This window comes from Thamnophis elegans, chromosome 14, assembly GCF_009769535.1.
Source record: "Thamnophis elegans isolate rThaEle1 chromosome 14, rThaEle1.pri, whole genome shotgun sequence".
Taxonomy (NCBI): domain Eukaryota; kingdom Metazoa; phylum Chordata; class Lepidosauria; order Squamata; family Colubridae; genus Thamnophis; species Thamnophis elegans.
In genome coordinates, this window is record NC_045554.1 from 37265402 (window position 1) to 37285036 (window position 19635).

The 19635-nt window shown below is 44.7% G+C and overlaps 1 protein-coding gene across 1 annotated transcript; it reads left to right on the top strand.

Annotated features, from left to right (window-relative positions):
- The first annotated feature begins 613 nt into the window (after positions 1–613).
- On the top strand, positions 614–10494 carry LOC116517525 (C-factor-like). The gene is made up of 6 exons (XM_032230525.1): positions 614–948; positions 3749–3800; positions 4324–4514; positions 7256–7414; positions 9166–9276; positions 10161–10494. Exons 1-6 carry the CDS (start codon positions 802–804, stop codon positions 10272–10274), a joined length of 774 nt encoding a protein of 257 aa, XP_032086416.1. The 5' UTR covers positions 614–801; the 3' UTR covers positions 10275–10494.
- Positions 10495–19635: the final 9141 nt, after the last annotated feature.

The following is a 19635-nucleotide window of genomic DNA, read 5'->3' on the forward strand; positions in this document are numbered from 1 at the left end:
AAGAAAATTTGAAACCCCTGTGTCAGTGCCTCAACAGCCATAAACCTCACCGCACGTCACTGACTAGGTCTGTGGGCCAGATCCGCCCTCCCAGGCCTTGAGTTTGACACCCCAATGCCTGTGTGTGTGTGGGGGGGGGTGGCATTCTGTGACTGTTTCTCAAGTTTTAATCGGGGATGGTAACACCTGAATCTCAGAGATAACTGAATAAATATTGCGCCACTGAGCACCGTAAGTGCCTCTCTTGTTTCAGTTCTTTCCACCCTGCATTTAGTGAGCCCCTCCCTTGTTATATATATTTACAGTACCTTACACCATAATGCAGCTGGCTTACTTTTCATTTCTTTTTTCTTTTTTTAATGATCCAAGGCTTATCCTTTAGCTAAGTTGTTCACACCGAATAACTGTGGCTTGCATTTGTCTTTGCATTGCTTTCTCTTTGTCCTCAATTTCCCTGTTTGTCCCTTGTGGCAACTTTTAAAAGGCCGTATGGAAAAGTGGGGCGGTCACAAAGTCCATTGCTCAGTTAGGAAATCTGCAAGCCTGTAGGAGGAAGCCTGAAATGTCTAAAGGTCACCTAGATACTTATTAAATCCAGGCGTTGCACCAACCTATCAGTTCCCTTTTCCTCTTCGTTGCATCCGCGAGCATTATATAAGATTAGGTGTTTGCAAACACTTGGAGCTGCGAGAGAGAGAGAGAGAGAGGGAGGCGAGCAAAAGTGTAGAGAGAGAAGGCAGCCACCAGAGTTATTTTTCTGGAGTTGTTCTAGAATCTAGATTATCTGGCTGTCAAGGAAATATGGAAGGGCTGAATGCACGCAGCGTCCTGGTGACAGGATCAAATCGGGGCATTGGTCTGGAGATAATCAAACAACTGGCTGAGAAAAGCAACCCACCACAATGGATCTTTGCAACCTGCCGGGATCCAGAGGGATCACGTAGTCAGGTATGCCATAGGGTGAGATCTGTTACTAGAGGGAAGTTGACTCACAATCTTTAAATCTTGTTTAACCTTGGAATCAGGGCAGCGATAGATAGGAAGCCAAATACTGGTGTAACTCTTGGGAGTCATGTTTTCACACGTAGGTTTTATTGCCTTGAATCAGAAGTATGATCTAGCCAATTAGTTCCAAGATTAAACTTGCCTTTGGATGCCCCGAGGGCTGCTAGAAAGTTGGAAACAAACACCAGATATTAAGATACTTTATCTTTTGAATGGACAATGTAAGAAATGTGCAGGCTTGTTGAATCGAAGGATTTGGTCGCCTTCTCATAAAGACCTTGGGGGAGGGTTGTTAGGTTTAATAATATTAATTAATTATTTTTTTATTTCTATTTATTTTGGTTCGTCAAGCATGTATGAGAAAACAAGCATAAGTATGAATGTAACATATACACATATAAGTATAAGCAGGTATACGTATATATGCACAAGGAACGAGTACAAATAAATGGGAGCAGTAGGGCAGGGATGGTAAGCATGGTGGTGCACTTATGCACGCCCCCTTTACAGACCTCTTAAGAATAGGGTCCATGGTGGACAGTTTGAGGTTAAAGTTTTAGAGGTTTGAGGATGTAACAACGGAATCAGGTAGAGCATTCCAGGCGTTGACCACTCTGTTGCTGAGGTCGTATTTTCTGCAGTCGAGTTTGGAGCGGTTTACCTTGAGTTTGTATCAATTGTTTGCCCGTGAATTATTGAGGTTGAAGCTGAAGTAATCATTGACAGGTAGGACATTGTAGCAGATAATTCTATGTACTACGCTTAGGTCGGATGGCAGATGGCAAAGTTCTAAATTGTCCAAGCCCAAAATTTGAAGCCTGGTGGCATAAGGGATTCTGTTGTGAGCAGAGGAGTGGAGGACTCTTCTCCTGAAATACCTCTCGGCTTGCTCTGTTGTGTTAATGTCCGTTATCCAGTGTGGATTCCAGGTTTAATAGTTTAATAGATAATATAACTTGGGGGGGGGATACAGTTGTTCAATATTGACTGTACCCCACTGGACCATGATAAAGATTTGGTGATAGTTACTGAAGCTAACAGAGCCGAGGTGGCGCAGTGGTTAAATGCAGCACTGCAGGCTACTTCAGCTGACTGCAGTTCTGCAGTTCGGCTGTTCAAATCTCACCGGCTCAGGGTTGACTCAGCCTCCCATCCTTCCGAGGTGGGTGAAATGAGGACCCAGACTGTGGGGGCGATATGCTGACTCTGTAAACCGCTTAGATAGGGCTGAAAGCCCTATGAAGCGGTATATAAGTCTAACTGCTATTGCTAAGATGTAAATGTGATGATAAACTACAGTAAAAAAAATAAGGGGGAGGGATTTGTCATTTGATGACAAATGGCTCCCTTGTAGACCCTGGATAACTTAGAGCAGGGTTGTCAAACTTCAGGCTAGAAGACAAAAGTGGCAAAAAAAAAAGACTGCTAAACCCAGTGCTTTAAGTTTAGGGCACTGTTGGAAGAAATGTCCTTCTGGGATCAGTTCCAAGTGGGGGAAAAGATAGTGGAAACACGGAGGCCACTTGAAAAGATGCTTTTAATGGTGGACAGGACCACATGGGTTGGAGGTCCTGGAGAAAAGGGGGGTCACATGCCTCAAAGATGTTGAAGAAGAAAAAAGGGCTGGCTTGCTGAGAATCCCTGGGTTTTATGTCCTCTGTTGGGCCCCGCCCCGGGGCCTCCCACTCCTGTGCAAGAAATGCACTCTGATTGGCTGTCAGACTCCCATGGGGCCCTGCAGTGGCAACTCTGTAGGCTGTCCTTTGAGTCCCAGTTTGGTTGAGCCTTACTGGGTGGTGACGTGATGAAAGGGCTTTGGGATTCCTATTATGCCTCTGGCTGTAGATCTTTGTTATGTAGAATATGCTGGCCCAGGCCTTAATGACCCATTGATAAAGGTGGGGGCTATTAAGAGTGAGTCTGTTTCCTGCCTAAAAACATGTTTCTCTGGCCCAGGCCTTAATGGCCCGTTGACCAAGGGGGGATGAGTTTCTTCCTCCCTTTTAGTGGGAAATATTCTGCCCTTTAATATTTCCTAAAATCTTTCATTTTCTAGGAAAGAGGTATGTACTACCTTCAAAAGAGTCAGACTTGGCACACACTTCAGAAGTGTGAGTTGGGCATAATGTGGCAGTTTCCTTCTGCAAAAGCCAAGGGTTCGATTTGTCCTGCAATCCAAAACGAAATGGGGATGCACAATATATCATTGAGGGTACAATAAGAACCGAGCAAATCCTTGCTCAGGGCTGTGTCATCTTCATCATCATTGTTAAGGTGCTGTTGCAGATTGCTAATATGGCAAAACGTTTGTTGTGGAAAAGAGAAAACACCATTCCAGAACTAGGACAGCTCAAATTATAGAGCCGAGGTGGCGCAGTGGTTAGAGTGCAGTATTGCAGCCACTTCAGCTGACTGTTAGCTGCAGTTCGGCGGTTCAAATCTCACCGGCTCAGGGTTGGCTCAGCCTTCCATCCTTCCGAGGTGGGTAAAATGAGGACCCAGACTGTGGGGGCAATATGCTGACTCTGTAAACCACTTAGAGAGGGCTGAAAGCCCTATGAAGCGGTATATAAGTCTAACTGCTATTGCTATTGCTAAATTGAGATTTCTGCAGCGAGCCGAGGCTGAGTGAAGCACAGCCTTTGAAAAGAGTGAGATAGCCGAATGCCAAAATTAGTGGGATGTGAGAATCGGCCCATCGGCTGGAAGTCTTTCCTAAACCTTTGGTTTCCGTATCTTTCAGGATTTGAGGAATTTGGCTGCTCAGCACCAGGAAATTGTGATCATCCCACTGAGTAAGTGACTGGTCCTGATGATATCCTGGGAAAGACGCTAGTACCCTATCACTATCCATGCAAACTTCATTTCTAATGTTGTGGCCTGCCAGTGGCCAGTGGAGTTGGCAGCAGATTTGGATAGTGAGGAAGTTGGGGAGGAACATGGCCAGTCCTGGAGTCTGGGGAAGGCTCTGATGAGGGCTCTGTGTCGGAGGCAGAGAGTTACAACAGCACTGAAAAAAAGGGACTTATGACCATTTTCACACAACCGTTGTCATGCCCCCATGTTCGCACGATCAAACATTCAGACGCTTGGCAAGGGAATCATATTTATGATGAGCCCTTTGTGTCCTTCTGACAACCAGAGTCTATGGGGAAGCCAGATTCACTTAAACACTAACGTAACAACTGCGGCTATTTGCTTAACAACTGTTGCAAGAAAGGTTCCCAAAACGGGGCAAAACCCGCTTAAGAAATGTCAGTGGCAGAAAGTTTCAGCTGTAAATCGGGGCCTACCTGGACCTTCTCCCTGTTCCCGTAGACATTACCGATCCATCCAGTATCAAGTCGGCTGTAAAGATGGTCACGGAGAGGCTGAATGGGACTGGGTTGAACCTGCTGATCAACAACGCAGCAATTGCATGCCTTGATTCCAAACTCGAGACTCAAAAACCTGAAGACATGGCTGAGGTCTACCAAACCAACGTCATTGGGCCCATGATGATGAGCCAGGTAAGGGAAGCACCTCTTCATCCTCATCCTCAGTGGTGGGATTCAAATTGTTTTACTACTGGTACTGTGGGTGTGGCTTGGTGGGCATGGTGTGGCTTAGTGGATGTGGCTTGGTGGGTGTGATAGGGAAAGGATACTGTAAAATCTCCATTCCCTCCCTACTCGAGGGGAAGGATACTGTACAATCTCCATTCCCTCCCCACTCCAGGGGAAGGATACTGTACAATCTCCATTCCCTCCCCACTCCAGGGGAAGGATACTGTACAATCTCCATTCCCTCCTCACTTCAGGGGAAGGATGCTGCAAAATCTCCATTCCCTCCCCACTCCAGGGGAAGGATGCTGCAAAATCTCCATTCCCTCCCCACTCCAGGGGAAGGATGCTGCAAAATCTTCATTCCCTCCCCACTCCAGGGGAAGGATGCTGCAAAATCTCCATTCCCTCCCCACTCCATGGGAAGTCTGCAAAATCCCCCCTCCCTCCCGATCAGCTGGGACGGGGGCGGGGCCAGTTAGAGGTGATATTTACCAGTTCTCCGAACTATTTTATTTTATTTTTATTTTATTTATTTATTTATTTATTTAGTTTGTCGTTCATGTACAGGAATAAGAATAACCATGAATAAGAACACAGGAAATGGGTACAAATAAACTGTAGTCAAAACTACTCAAAATTTATGTTACCGGTTCTCCAGAACTGGTCAGAATCTGCAGAATACCACCACTGCTCATCCTCCTCTTCTTCTCCTTGAACCGTTTCTTCTTCTGCCAACGTTCAGAAAGAGAAGTCATTGATGGACAGGGTTTTCTGGGAGAGGGACAGAATAACAGCATTTTGGGTTTGTTACTTGAAACCCTGACGGTGTCTTTTCCAGCCAAAGAAGGTACAGGGCCAAATATTAAGAGGAAGAACTTCCAAAGATGCAGCCTCGAAATGTGGCGAGTTGCCCCTATTGAAGCCGTCAAATGAAAAAAACATATATATCACACCATTTGTCAGTCATTGCTGGATTATGTTTTTAGACCATAGACTTTGCAAGGGGAAGAGACGGTCAGAGATTTCCTGCGATGAATCCATAGTTCTGCAGATATAGCAATATTAATAGCACTTATGACTTAGACTGTGATCATGATTTGTAACTTATAGCTTTTATGTACAGTGAGAGCTTATGCACCAGAGACAAATTCCTTGAATGTCCAATCATACATGGCCAATAAAGAATTCTATTCTATTCTTAGACTTATATACCACTTTACAGTGCTTTTCAGCCCTCTCTAAGTGGTTTACAGAGTCCCCAACAATCTGGGTCCCCATTTTACCCACCTCGGAAGAATGGAAGCAGAGGTGGTATTCAGCAGGTTCTGACCAGTTCCGGAGAACCAGTAGCTGAAATTTTGAGTAGTTCGGAGAACCGGTAAATAGCACCTCTGACTGGCCCTGCCCCCATCTATTCTCTGCCTCCCGAGTCCCAGCTGCTGGGGAGGGAATGGGGAATTTGCAGTAACCTGCCCCTGAAGTGGAGAGGGAATGGAGATTTTACAGTATCCTTCCCCTGTCATGCCCACCAAGCCACACCCACCAAGCCACGCCCACAGAACTGGTAGTAATTTTTTTTGAATCCCATCAATGGATGGAAGGCTGACTCCACCTTGAAATTGCAAAATGATAATCCCTAATGCTGATATGGGACGTGGTGGCTCAGTGGCTAAGATGCTGAGCTTGTCGATCAGAAAGGTCGGCAGTTCGTTAGTTCAAATCCCTAGCACCGAGTAACCGAGTGAGCTCCCGTTACTTGTCCCGGCTTCTGCCAACTTAGCAGTTCGAAAACCTGTAAAAAATGCAAGTAGAAAAACAGGGACCACCTTTGGTGGGAAGGTAACAGCGTTCCGTGTGCCTTTGGCATTTAGTCATGCCAGCCACATGACGATGGAGACGTCTTCGGACAGCGCTGGCTCTTTGGCTTGAAATGGAGATGAGCACCGCTCCCTAGAGTCGGGAATGACTAGCACAGGGGTAGGCAATCTTAAACACTCAAAGAGCCATACAGGTCCTAACTGGAAGCCCATTGTTCAATTCCGGAGCCAACCGGAAGTCCAATTCCCCCATCATAGAGTCTCTTCCTAGCACAGCATCCTTTTTCTTCTGCTGACCAGAAGTTGATTCTTCTCCTAGTGTGGCATCCTTTTTCCTCTACCTGTCCTAACCAAAAGCCCTATCCAATGGTGGATTCTGGATTCCCTTTCAATCGTACCGGAGTTACCACCATGCACGTGCGCAGCACACTCATGCGTTCTAGCATCAAATGATGCTTTCGCAAGTCTCTACGATGCTCCAGCTGCTCCGCGGAGCATTGCGCAGGCGCCGTACACGCCATGCTCGTGCGCGGAAGCACCAAAAGCATAAAGCACAGGTAAGGAGCGTGGGGGGCGGGAGGGGGCCCCTCCGGAGCACCGTACCGGAATGGCAGGATCTGGTATTCCCATACCGGGGCATCCTGCCTGCAACCCATCACTGGCCCTGTCAATTGTGGAGCCAACCAGTGACAGGGAGCTGCAGCAGAGGGATGAAAGAGCCACATGCGGCTCCAGAGCCACAGATTGCTTACCCCTAGACTAGCACATATGTGCAAGGAGAACCTTTACCTTAATGCTGATCGATGCCGAGAATGGATATTTAGCAACAATTCGACTCTCAAGCCGATGAATAAGGTGGCTGCCCTAAGTTCTGTCGGTCTTTTCTAGGCATTCCTGCCTTTGCTGAGGAAGGCATCTCAGGACAGCCCCAAGAAAGGGATGAGCTGCAGCAAAGCCTCCATTGTCAACATGTCCAGTTATGCAGGTTCCATCACGGACGTTTACCTGTGGAAGTACGGAGAAGTTATTCCTTACCGTTGTAGCAAGGTAGTAAATATACATTGGTGCAAAGCGTGGAGGGTAATTAAAATAACTCTGCCCAGGTAGTTCTCATTTACTGCCCATAATTGAGACCAGCAACTCGGTTGTTAAGTGAGTAAAACCGTGACCAAGTCTGCAATTTTACTTCAGTTCTCTTTAGCTTTAGAGACCGCAAAGGTCCTCAATGAAAGGGCTGGTTAGGAAGTGACTTTTCATTCACTGGCATAACTGAATGGTCCCTGCACGAGGATTACCTGTACTTTACGATACCAATCCTGTTTTTAGAAAATGCTTACGGAGTAAATGATGCATTAGCATACATTGGCAAGCATAAAATAATTCAGAGGTATGTTCCTGAATCCTGAAGAAGCCAACATTCCTTTTCAAAGAAGCATCAAAAAGAGAATCCAGGGATTATTATGCGAATGTAATACCTGTCACTTGCCTATCTCATGTTCCCTTTATTTGTGAACTCTCCCCTTCCTGTTTCTTTTTTCCCTTTCCTTTCCTTTTCTCTTCCTGCTTCTTTTTTTCTTTCTTTTGTTTCTTCTTCCTGTTTTTCTATTTCCTCTGCTCTCCGCTTCCTGTTTCTTTTTCCCCTTTCCATTCCTTTTCTCTTCCTGCTTCTTTTCTTCTTCTTCTTTCTTCTTTCTTCTTTCTTCTTCCTGTTTTTCTATTTTCTCTCCTCTCCTCTTTCTGTTTCTTCTTTCCCTTTTCATTCCTTTTCTCTTCCTGCTTCTTTTTTTCTTTTTCTTTCCTTTCCTGTTTCTTTTCCCCCTTTCCATTCCTTTTCTCTTCCTGCTTCTTTTTTTCTTTTTCTTTCTTTTCTTCCTGTTTTTCTATTTTCTCTCCTCTCCTCTTCCTGTTTCTTTTTTCATCTCCTCTCCTCTCCTTTCCTTTCATTTCCTCTCCTCTCCTCTTTCTGTTTCTTTTCTCCTTTCCTTTCCTTTTCTCTTCCTGTTTCTTTTTTCTTTCCTTTCTTCTTCCTGTTTTCTATTTTCTCTCCTCTCCTCTTCCTGTTTCCTTTTCCTCCCCTTTCCTTTCCTTTCTTCTTTCCTCTCCTTTCTGTTTCTTTTCTCCTTTTTTCTCTTCCTGCTTCTTTTTTCTTCCTTTCTTCTTCTGTTTTTCTATTTTCTCCTCCCCTCTTCCTGTTTCCTTTTTCCTCCCCTTTCCTGTCCTTTCTATTCTTTTCCCCTCCTCTTTCTTTTTCTTTTCTCCTTTCCTTTTCTCTTCCTGCTTCTTTTTTCTTTCCTTTCTTCTTCCTGTTTTTCTATTTTCTCTCCTCCCCTCTTCCTGTTTCCTTTTTCCTTTCCTTTCCATTCCTTTCCTTTCTTTTCCTCTCCACTCCTCTTTCTATTTCTTTTCTCCTTTCCTTTTCTCTTCCTGCTTCTTTTTTTCTTTTTCTTTCCTTCTTCTTGTTTTCTATTTTCTCTCCTCTCCTCTTCCTGTTTCTTTTTTCCTTTCTTTCCTTTCTTTTCCTCTCCTTTCCTCTTTCTGTTTCTTTTTTCCTTTCCTTTTCTTTCTTTTTCTCTCCTCTCCTCTTCCTTTTTCTTTTTTCCCTTTCCCTTTTTTCCTTTCCTTTCCTTTCCTTTCCTTTCTTTTCCTGCCCTGCCCTGCCCTCTATCCAAAGTCAAACCCCAATCTGGCATGGAATAAACTACAAAGATTTTTCTGGCACTCAAAAATGATTTTAAACATTGCATTTTGTCTTGCTCACGGAGCCTGCTTGACATGCTCCTGGCATGTCTCTCTTCTAGGCTGCTCTGAATATGCTGACACGGTGCCAATCGTTTGCATTTAGCGCCGATGAGATTCTGTGCATCACATTGCATCCAGGATGGGTGCTCACAGACATGGGAGGCAGTATGGTAGGTTTTTTTGTTCCGGAAACTCATTCATACCTTTGGAGCAGGATCGTTGGGGCTTATATAGCCGAGGTGGCACAGTGGGTAGAGTGCAGTACTGCAGGCCACTTCAGCTGACTGCTATCTGCAGTTCAGCGGTTCGAATCTCACCGGCTCAGGGTTGACTCAGCCTTCCATCCTTCCGAGGTGGGTAAAATGAGGACCCAGACTGTGGGGGCAATGTGCTGCCTCTGTAAACCGCTTAGAGAGGGCTGAAAGCCCTATGAAGCGGTATATAAGTCTAACTGCTATTGCTATTGCTATTGCTATTATGACCAACCAAAGCCCAGAGCATATAACATAAATTGGCCCAAATCCAAAAGACAATTACCTTAAACCTGTTTAATTCATTGATAAGTTTTCACTTGGGTGGAAAGGTAGCTTGATCTCCCGAAAACTTTAAAAGAAGTGAAGAAAAGTTATAGTTTGCCTCTAGCAATGAACAATTCGGTGGTACTTTGCTTTGGCTATGGATCCTGTGTAAAAGAGATGCGGTGGCTCAGTGGTTAAGACGCTGAGCTTGTCGATCAGAAGGATCAGCAGTTCAGCAGCTCGAATTCCTAGGGCTGTGTAACAGAATGAGCTCCCGTTACTTGTCCCAACTTCTGCCAACCTAGCAGTTCAAAAGCACGCAAAACAGGAACCATCTTTGGTGGGAAGGTAACAGAGTTCCATGCGACTTTGGCATTTAGTCACACCGGCCACATGACCACAGAGACGTCTTTGGACAGTGCTGGCTCTTCGGCTTTGAAAGGAGATGAGCACCACCCCCCAGAGTCAGGAACAACTAGCATAGATGTGCGAGGGAAACGTTTACCTTTACCTAAATATTATTCTCATTTCTCTAGGCTCAGATGACAGTGGATTCGAGTGTGGCGGCCATCCTAAACCTTCTGGCTCATCTTTCTGAGAAGGACACTGGCACTTTTCTGAATTGGGATGGGAAAGTCCTTCCATGGTGAACAATTTGTTTGAGGAACTTTGGCCAATGTGAATATTTATCTTGTGTTAGTTGTTGATTAAATTGACTTTTGTCCCCAAATTGTTTTGGCTGGTTCCTCTTCTTCTTCTTTTTTTTGTTGTCCTGGAGGCTAAAGTCACGAGACTGAAAGCATCTCCTTGGTTTTCATAATTTCATCAATGATTTTATGCATTAAAAGCAATTGCGTCCTTTTTGCCGATGATTTTTCATTTTATTTTTCATTTTACTTTATTTGTATGCTGCCCTTTTCCCTGAAAGGGACTCAGGGCGGCTCACAACTCAAGGGAGAGGAAAAACAGACAAAGTTACAAAACATAAAGACCATACACAGTTAAAAAAGCACAATAATCATACCATTCGAGGTGGGGCTACAAGTCTTTAGCCCCAGGCCTGTCGGAACAGCCAGGTTTTAAGGGCTTTGCGGAAGGCCTGGAGGGTGGTGAGGGTTCGAATCTCCACGGGGAGTTCGTTCCAGAGGGTCGGAGCAGCCACAGAGAAGGCCCTCCTCTGGGTAGTCGCCAGTCGACACTGGCCGGCTGATGGAATTCGGAGGAGGCCTAGTCTGTGGGATGTCAAATTATAATTACAGCTAATTCTGCTGTTTTGAAAAATGATCCCGACTACGTGTCTGAATGGTCTAATCTATTTGGCAACTTCAAATTTAGATCAATAAATGGACTGTCTTACATATTGGTAAACTGTTGGAAGAAATGTCCTTCTGGGTTCAGTTCCAAGTGGGGAAAAAGAAACTGGAAACATGGAGGCTGCTTGGAAAGATGGTTTAATGGTGGACAGGATCACATGGCTTGAGCTCCTGAACAGAAAAGGGGATCACATGCTTCCAGGTGTTGAGTGAAGGAGAAAAGAGAAGCAAAATAGGGGCTTGCTGGGGTTTTTATACTCTGTTCGGCTCCCACCTCTCGGCTTCCTGTTCCTGTGTAAGAAATGTATCCTGATTGGAGGTCAGACTCCCATGGGGCCATGCAGGGGCAACTCTCTACGCTGTTGTTTGAGTCCATGTTTGATTGAATTTTCAGATGCCATGTGGTGAGTTTCTGTAGAAGGATAATCCTACCTTTATTATGTAAAGTAGACTAGCTTAGGCTTTAATGGCTCATTGGCAAAGCGGGGGTGGGGTGGGGGGGGAGGAAGCTGCAGGGAGCTACTCTGTCTTTAAAAACATGCTTCTCTCTTTTCACATCCGGGGAAATATAATATTCTGCCTTCATAATATTTCCCAGGATATTTCAGTTTTCTGGCAGAGGGGTGGGTTTTAACTTCCTGCAATACGTAATCAGAATGTCAAGTATAAGCTAGGTGTCATTGAACCAGCTCATGACCCACACTTTGTCAAGGACCTTATCTCTGACAATCTATGATCCAAAGTTCACAGTTGCTAAAACAAGCATTAAGAGTTGTAAATTTAATTTTGCAGGGTTTTTTTTCCTGGAAACATTGTATTGCTAATTAGGGCTTATAAACCTCAAGCTAGAACAATCTTAGAGTATTGTTCAACTATTTGGAATCCTCACCATGTATCTGACATCAGTAAAATCAAGCGGGTTCAGAAGTATTTTATGAGAAAAGTCTTGCACTCTTCTGCGCACGATAGAATTCCCTATGCGACTAGGCTCGAAATTCTCGGTTTGCATAACTCAGAATTGCATCGCTTGTGGTCAGACCAGGGGTGGGTTTCAGGCGGTTCGCGGCGGTCCCCGCGAACCGGTTGGTCGGCGAACCCGGAAGTAAGTAACTTCCGGGAACGCTGAAGGATCCACCCGCCCGCCCGCGTTTCTTACCCGGTTTTGACGAGTTCTGCGCTTCCACACATGCGCAGAATGCATACAGCACCTGCGTGATCCTCCAGGAGCAGCTGGAGCATCGCACAGGTGCTAGTACACATGCGTGCAATGCGCCCGTGCATGAGGACGCCGCCGGCCCTGTTCCAACCGAACCGGTTGGAACGGGGCGAGAAACCCACCCCTGGGTCAGACCTATGGGTATTGCACACGAAATTATACGTAGTAATGTTTTACCTGTAAATGACTTTTTCTGTTTTAATTGCAATAATATGTGCACTAACAAGTGCTCTAAACTCAATGTTCGTTCTAAATGTGACTGTAAAAAATATGATTTCTATAGTAGAGTTGTTGAAGTCTGGAATGCTCTACCTGATTCAGTTTTCTCAGCTACAAATTTTCAGTTTCAGTCACAAATTAACTTCCGTGGACCTTACATCAGTGGTGGGTTTCAAAATTTTTTAGAACCTCTTCTGTAGGTGTGGTCTGCTTTGTGGGAGTGGCTTGCCGGCCATGCGACTGGGTGGGAGTGGCTTGCCAGCCATGTTACCGAGTGGGAGTGGCTTGGCAGTCATGTGACTGGGTGGGCATGGCCAACTTTCAAAATGTGGTGAAACTCACTTAACAACGCTCTTGCTTAGCAACCAAAATGTTGGCTCAGAATCTCTGGCATTTGAAGAACGCAAGTCTTAAAGTCAAGTTATAAGACACTTGCACCCCTAACCCTTTAGAAAAAAATCCCCAGGGGTGTTCAAACGTGACAGCTTTAAGACTTGTGGACTTCCACTCCCAGAATTCCTCCTCCAGTCATGATGGCTCAGGAACTCTGGCATTGAAGTGTGCAAGTCTTAAAGCTGTCAAGTTACAAGACCCTTGCACCCCTAAACCTTTAGAAAAAAAAAACCCAGGGGTGTTCAAACTTGACAGCTTTAAGATTTGGCAGTCATGTTAAAGTAGAAGGTTAACATATAGGTAAAGTTAAGCCGGGCAAAAACACCCCGACACTTTATCCATGCAACAGGAGATTGATTACCTTATCTACCTGACTGGGTGGAACCAGGAAATTGGTAAGATTATATCCTTATAAGGCAATCAAGATATCCTGTCCCTAGTGGTTAATGGGTACAAGGCATACGTGACACGAGAGGAATGTGTACTAAGGAGAATGATCAATATTCTGGCTGATAAAGTATAAAAACCTGTAACCAGCTGCCCTTCAGGGTTCAGATTCTGCTTGAGTTACCACTGCTGAACCTTGCGCAATAAACCTTTCCCTTCGACAAAGAGCTGGTTTGGTCTCATTTCTGCAACAGTGTGACTGGGTGGGCGTGGCCAGCTTGTAAAATGTGGTAAAACTCACTTAACAACGCTCTTGCTTAGCAACCAAAATGTTGGCTCAGAAACTCTGGCATTTGAAGCGTGCAAGTCTTAAAGCTGTCAAGTTACAAGGTCCTTGCACCTCTAACCCTTTAGAAAAAAACCCCAGGGGTGTTCAAACTTGACAGCTTTAAGACTTGTGGACTTCAACTCCCAGAATTCCTCCTCTTGCTCTTCATCTTGATGGTGTGTGGACGGGCGGTGGGAGGGAGCTGGAACCGTTCTAAACGGCACTGTAGATTTGTGGAACCTCTTCTATAGAAGAGATTAGAACTGGCAGGAACCCACCCCTGCCTGTTTTCCCCAAAATAAGACCTCCCCGGATAATAAGCCCAATTGGGCTTTTGAGCACATGCGCTAAAATAAGCCCTTCTCAAAAACAAGGCAACACAGCAGCAGCCATGAGGCGACCTTGCTCGCCGTCTCCTGCACCTCAAAAACAATAAGACCTCCCTGAAAACAAGGGGTCAAAAGAAAATAAGACCCTGTCCCATTTTTGGAAAAATATGGTAGAACAAAGCATGTTGGGCCTTCTCCAGGTGTTTCCAAAGTTCAGTGGTGAGAAGAGGTTAGAACTGGCAGGAACCCACCCCTGCCTTACATCATACTTAAGTGGTCAATAGAGGGGGCATGCGTAAGTGCACTAACGTGCCTATTGTCCCTGACACTGTATTTTTATTCTTTTATTCTCGTTTTGGTTTGACACATTCTAATAAATAAATAAAATAAATTTCAACGGGAATGGCCTTGTAGCAAGCACAAGCAGGGGTGAAATATTCTGAAGTCTGCTACCACTTCGCTTCGCGCACACATGCGCACCGCAGGCACTAAGAAGCCTTTTCTGAATCTGCAAAGGTAAGTAGAACAGCAGAGGGGGGGAAACAGCTGTGCCACGCAATTTAGATTCACTAGAATCTAATTCACTAGCACTGCCCCCTAGAGTCGGGAACGACTAGCACATATGTGCGAGGCGAACCTTTACTTTTAGACCTTAGAAGCATCAGATGCAATGGGCTGGGTGTTTTTTGGAAGGGGTGGTGGCGAGGCTTTATTTACAGTTGTGTAATGTGTTCTTTCACACAGATATTCCCGTTACAAATTCCAGCTCGGGCAAGAAAAGTTTTATGTTTCAGAAAGCTCTTTCAGCGAGAGAGGAAAATAAACCCTCACTTTTACGTCCTGGATATACAAAACTGGCAGCTGTGCTAAGAATGGGAAGATATCATAATGCCATGTGACTGAAGGATATTAATGGAAAGTGAGTGGAGATTGATTTAATCAAAAGGACACCAGCTTGGCATAAGAAAAAATAAAATATTTAGAAAAACAGCATCTGGAAAATATACCAGAGAGATGATTGTCTGTCTTTTGTTTAAACCAGATGTCAGAGTGCTGGGATAACTCATTTTAGGCAATAGCCTTAGGATATGTTTCCTGTCTTTAATGTTCATTATGAGTCAATTATCGTTTTTTTTTTTTCCTGTGTTTCTTGCCAGAAGTTGAGCTTACAGAATAACAAAAGTAAAATGTAAATGATCACATTTTTGATATTACTGCCAAAAAAACTCTTGAGATGGGCATACTGTACTCATTGTGTTTAGGTCAATGGGCACATTTGGAAATTTATGAGCATGTTATAAATTAAGCAGATTGTATCTGGGCTGCAAAACTCTAGGCAACCACCAGTTGGCAGCAAAGAGATTCTGAACAATTCCCTCTGCTACCATCTAGTGGTCATATAGCCAGATAAGATCAACTTACACAAATGCTCTTGCAAAGTATAGAATAAATGGCTTTCCTCCTCACAAAATGTTTTGCCTTTTAGGTAAGATTAGTTCAAAACTGCTACTCAAGTGAAGCAAGGAGCTTGGAGGAGGAGTCCATAAGCACATTCATGTCCAAAGCTGCCAAGATCTAAACTTACACGCCAAGTTCTTGACATCTAAGTACACTTACAGAAACTTCTCTAATCAGATTTATTAACGGAGGAACAAAAGATAAGGTTACATAAACCTCAACAAGCTATTACCTTTAAGATCCAATTTAACTCTGAGTTTACAAAGTTGGAGCTTTCTTCATTCTCTTGGGTGCCATCATTTGAAGAGATGGTTCACCTGTGGTGCCCATAAACAGATAAACTACCTTGGCAGCTTGACCTCTTGCTGGCTGGGGAATTCTGGGAGTTGAAGTCCACACCTCTTCAAGTTACCAAGACTGAGAACCAGCAGGTTTTGACAGGTTCTGGAGAACCTGTAGCGGAAATTTTAAGTAGTTCAGAGAACTGGCAATACCAGCCCTTCATGGTATTGGACCTGGGTACTTGAGAGACCGCCTGCTGCCAATTACCTCCCAAAGACCCGTTAGATCTCACAGGGTCAGCCTGCTCCGGGTTCCGTCCACCAGCCAATGCCATCTGGCTACTACCCGGGGGAGGGCCTTCTCTGTAGCAGCTCCGGCCCTTTGGAATGTACTCCCCACGGAGATCCGGACCCTCACCTCTCTCCAGGCCTTCTGGAAAGCCATCAAAACCTGGCTGTGCCGGCAGGCCTGGGGTTGATGAGTTCCCCTCCCCTCTCGACTGGTATGGCTGTGTGATTTTCGTGTATTTTAATTATGTGTATTGTGTTTATGTTCCCTTTCCCCCCTGAGTTGTTCGCCACCCTGAGTCCCTCCTGGAGAAGGGCGGCATACAAATAAACCAAATACAAATACAAATACACCTCTGGCTGGCCCCAGAGTGGGTGGGAATGGAGATTTTGCAGTATCCTTCCCCTGCCAGACCCATCAAACCATGCCCACTAAGCCACGATCACATAACCGGTAGTAAAAAAAAATGAATTTCACCACTGCATGACATGTATCAATTCTTCCAAGCTGAGTTCTTTATTGTTTCTCACCTATAGAAAAAAAAATCATGTCAGACTGAGGAGTCTACTGTCTGAATCTACAATATATTCCGTAAACTATTAAGGAGAGTCTGTCTTCACCCTCTTTCTCTCACACATAATATCTGGGCTAAGTTGCTTCTCTCCATTGCTCCTCCATCCATCCAGGAGATCCACCTCCTCATCACATCCCACCAGACTAGCTCTAAGAGTTCAATCTCACTTCCGTTTTAAAAATAATTCTGAACAGAGGTGGCATTCAGCAGGTTCTGATGGTAGCGGAAATTTTAAGTAGTTCGGAGAACCGGTAAATACCACCTTTGGCTGGCCCCGCCCCCATCTATTCTCTGCCTCCCGAGTCCCAGCTGATTGGGAGGGAATGGGGATTTTGCAGTAACCTTCCCCTGGAGTGAGAAGGGAATGGAGATTTTACAGTATCCTTCCCCTGCCACACCCACCAAACCATGCCACACCCACCAAGCCATGCCACGCCCACCAAGCCATGCCACACCCACAGAACCGGTAGTAAAAAAAATGGAATTCCACCATTGATTCTGAAGCGTGATAGATTCCCACTGGCATTTTTTGACAACTTTATTTGTTCAGGGGGGTGACAAACATTTTTAAATGGATGGACTCTTTATCCGACTTTACAGAAAGAATCAATTTTTGACAAGAGAGGTGAAAGGCAGATCATATCCTTTGATAGCAGCATTATATTTTCCCCTACAAATAAAGCATACTTGGGATGATTTATGCTAAAATTGCTTCTATTAATTTAGTTGTTTGAAAGTTTACGGTGAGCAGCCAAATGAATTGAAGCCCACATAGTGTTGCGTTTAGCGCATTGTAGTTCATTATAATCAAAACGTATTTTTAATTCTGTGCACTTAGAGTTGACAATGTATAAATATTGTAAAGAAAGAAAGAACTGAATAGATTTAATAATGAGAAGGCAACGTCAATTGTGGGCACTCCAAAGTGTCCTCCCCACCTCCCCCACATGTTCTGCCCTTAAAAAGTTGGAGATTCAAGAATTTGTGGTAGTTTAGCAACTGGTTGGAAGCAGCAATTCCCAGAATGAATCTTTGCCAAATAAATTGTATAACATATTGTGAAAGCATCTCATAATACATCCTCTCTATTTCCCCCACCCCCCTCTCGTTTTACTTTTTGTAGTACTTTTGTGCCTTGATTATCTTTGCCCGAGAGAAAGACAAAGTTAAAAAAAAAAATCAAACAATGAATAACAAATTTAACATTTTACACTTTGTGAAACGTTGTAAAAAGGGCCCAATCCACTTGGTTGTTTGATACCAAAGCTCAGTGATGCCGTGTCACCAATTTCAGAATGAAATCACCCTACCAAATGTTAGTGTAAATGGTCCCTGGATGTCCTAATCAATCCACATCTGACTTTTAGCTATTCCACAAGGATCCACACAGAGATAGAAAAGACCAGCAATTAGGAGCAAGAATAATTACCGTATTTATCGGCGTATAACACGCACCGGCGTATAACACGCACCCCCCATTTTAACACAAAAATTTGAGTAAAAATTTTTTTCATTAAAAATAAATGACTTGGAAGCTCGGAACTTAATGTTGGATTAAAATTTATAACATTAGAACATGAATTATAACATTAACTCCTCTTAAAAGGCAAATATGAAATGAAAAAACACCTCTTTGAGCAAAAAAACTTAATCAGAATCACTGCTTTTTGGAAAACCAAAAACCTCTTCCTCATCTTCACTCTCTCCCTCTTTTTTCCCTTCCTTCCCCCTTCCTCTTGCCTATCAACTTCATCCTCTTTGTCTTTCTGCTCTTTCCCTCTCTTCCCCTTTTCTTCCTACCTCCTTCCTTCTCCCTCCCTTCTTCTTTTTCTTCCTTTCTTCTTCCATCTTCCTCCTTCTCCTTCCATTCTTTCTCCTTCCATCCATCTTTTCTCCTTCCATCTTCTCCCCCCCTCCCTTCTTCTTTTCCTCCCCCCTCCCTCCTTCCTTCCTCTCCTTCCCTTTCTCACACACAGGAAGGGGAGGGGGGCTATCTAGTCGCTTTCACAGCATAATTTCTTTATCTAACTTTTAAAAAACAGTGTGCAAATCAAACGAGATTTTCGTAACCTGCGAAGCACCAAGTTATATTATGTTGTTACAAATTCGCAGCTACTCCATTCTTTCTGATAGGGAACTACATTTCCCAAGATGCCTCAGGTCCTCAAAGCGCTGAACGCAGCTTTGCAATTGACTCCAGCGAGGCCCGGTAGCCGGAGGCTGGGGTGGTTGTCAGGGCGCTGCGGAGCGGACGCGCCGTTTGTTACTGCTTCCAGCAATCAAGACGGACAAGGGAAGCGACTGAAACGGACGCTGGCCGCAGGAGAGCAGGGCTGCTGCCAGCCGTTTCACCTTGCGCAGCGAATTTGACTGGGTCCCGGGGCTTCTGCCGGGCGGCAGAAGCCCGGGAAGCGAAAGGAAGTTTTCTTCCCTATTGAAACAGAAGCCGCAGCAGGAGAGCAGGGCTGCTGCCGGCCGTTTCACCTTGCGCAGCGAATTTGACTGGGTCCCGGGCTTCTGCCACCCGGAGTATCGGCGTATAACACGCAGGCAGGGTTTAAGCTTGCAATTTTAGTTTTAAAACTGCGTGTTATACGCCGATAAATACGGTAATCAGTGGAAAGTCTTCCTCTAAAAACTTGTGGCTGCTCCATCACTGGAGGTTTTAAGAAGAGATTGCACAGCCATTTTTTTTCTGAAATGTTAGTTATGTTAGTTAAATGTTAGTGTCTTTTGCTTGTGTAAAGGGTTGGAATAGAAGACTTCCAATGTCCATTCTAACTGTTATTCCTTCCTTCCTTCCTTCCTTCCTTCCTTCCTTCCTTCCTTCCTTCCCTCCCTCCCTCCCTCCCTCCCTCCCTCCCTCCCTTCTTGCCTCCAGATGTTTTGGGTGCTCCATCACTGGAGGTTTTAAGAAGAGATTGGACATCCACTTATCTGGAATGGTATAGGGTCTTTTGCTTGAGCAGGGGGTTGGACTAGAAGACCTCCAAGGTCCCTTCCAACTGTTATTCTATTACCCTGTTATCCTGATACTCCACAGAGTTAGCCGAGCAGCCAACAACCCATGGTTTGAACCCCTAAACTCTTTTCTACACAAACAGCAGTTGCATTGATTTTTCAGGTAGGGAGGGAGGCAGACAGATCAGTAGAGGTGCAACCAGTGGTGGGATTCAAATAATTTAACAACCGGTTCTCTGTCCTAATGACCAGCTGGGTAGGTG

What these genes read in the sequence shown, in the direction of transcription:
- LOC116517525 (XM_032230525.1), top strand. Translation starts at nt 802, where the DNA reads ATGGAAGGGCTGAATGCACGCAGCGTCCTGGTGACAGGATCAAATCGG. An exon ending in AATTGTGATCATCCCACTGA is followed by an intron (nt 3,801 to 4,323) that starts GTAAGTGACTGG and finishes CTGTTCCCGTAG; the next exon opens with ACATTACCGATCCATCCAGT. An exon ending in GGCCCATGATGATGAGCCAG is followed by an intron (nt 4,515 to 7,255) that starts GTAAGGGAAGCA and finishes GGTCTTTTCTAG; the next exon opens with GCATTCCTGCCTTTGCTGAG.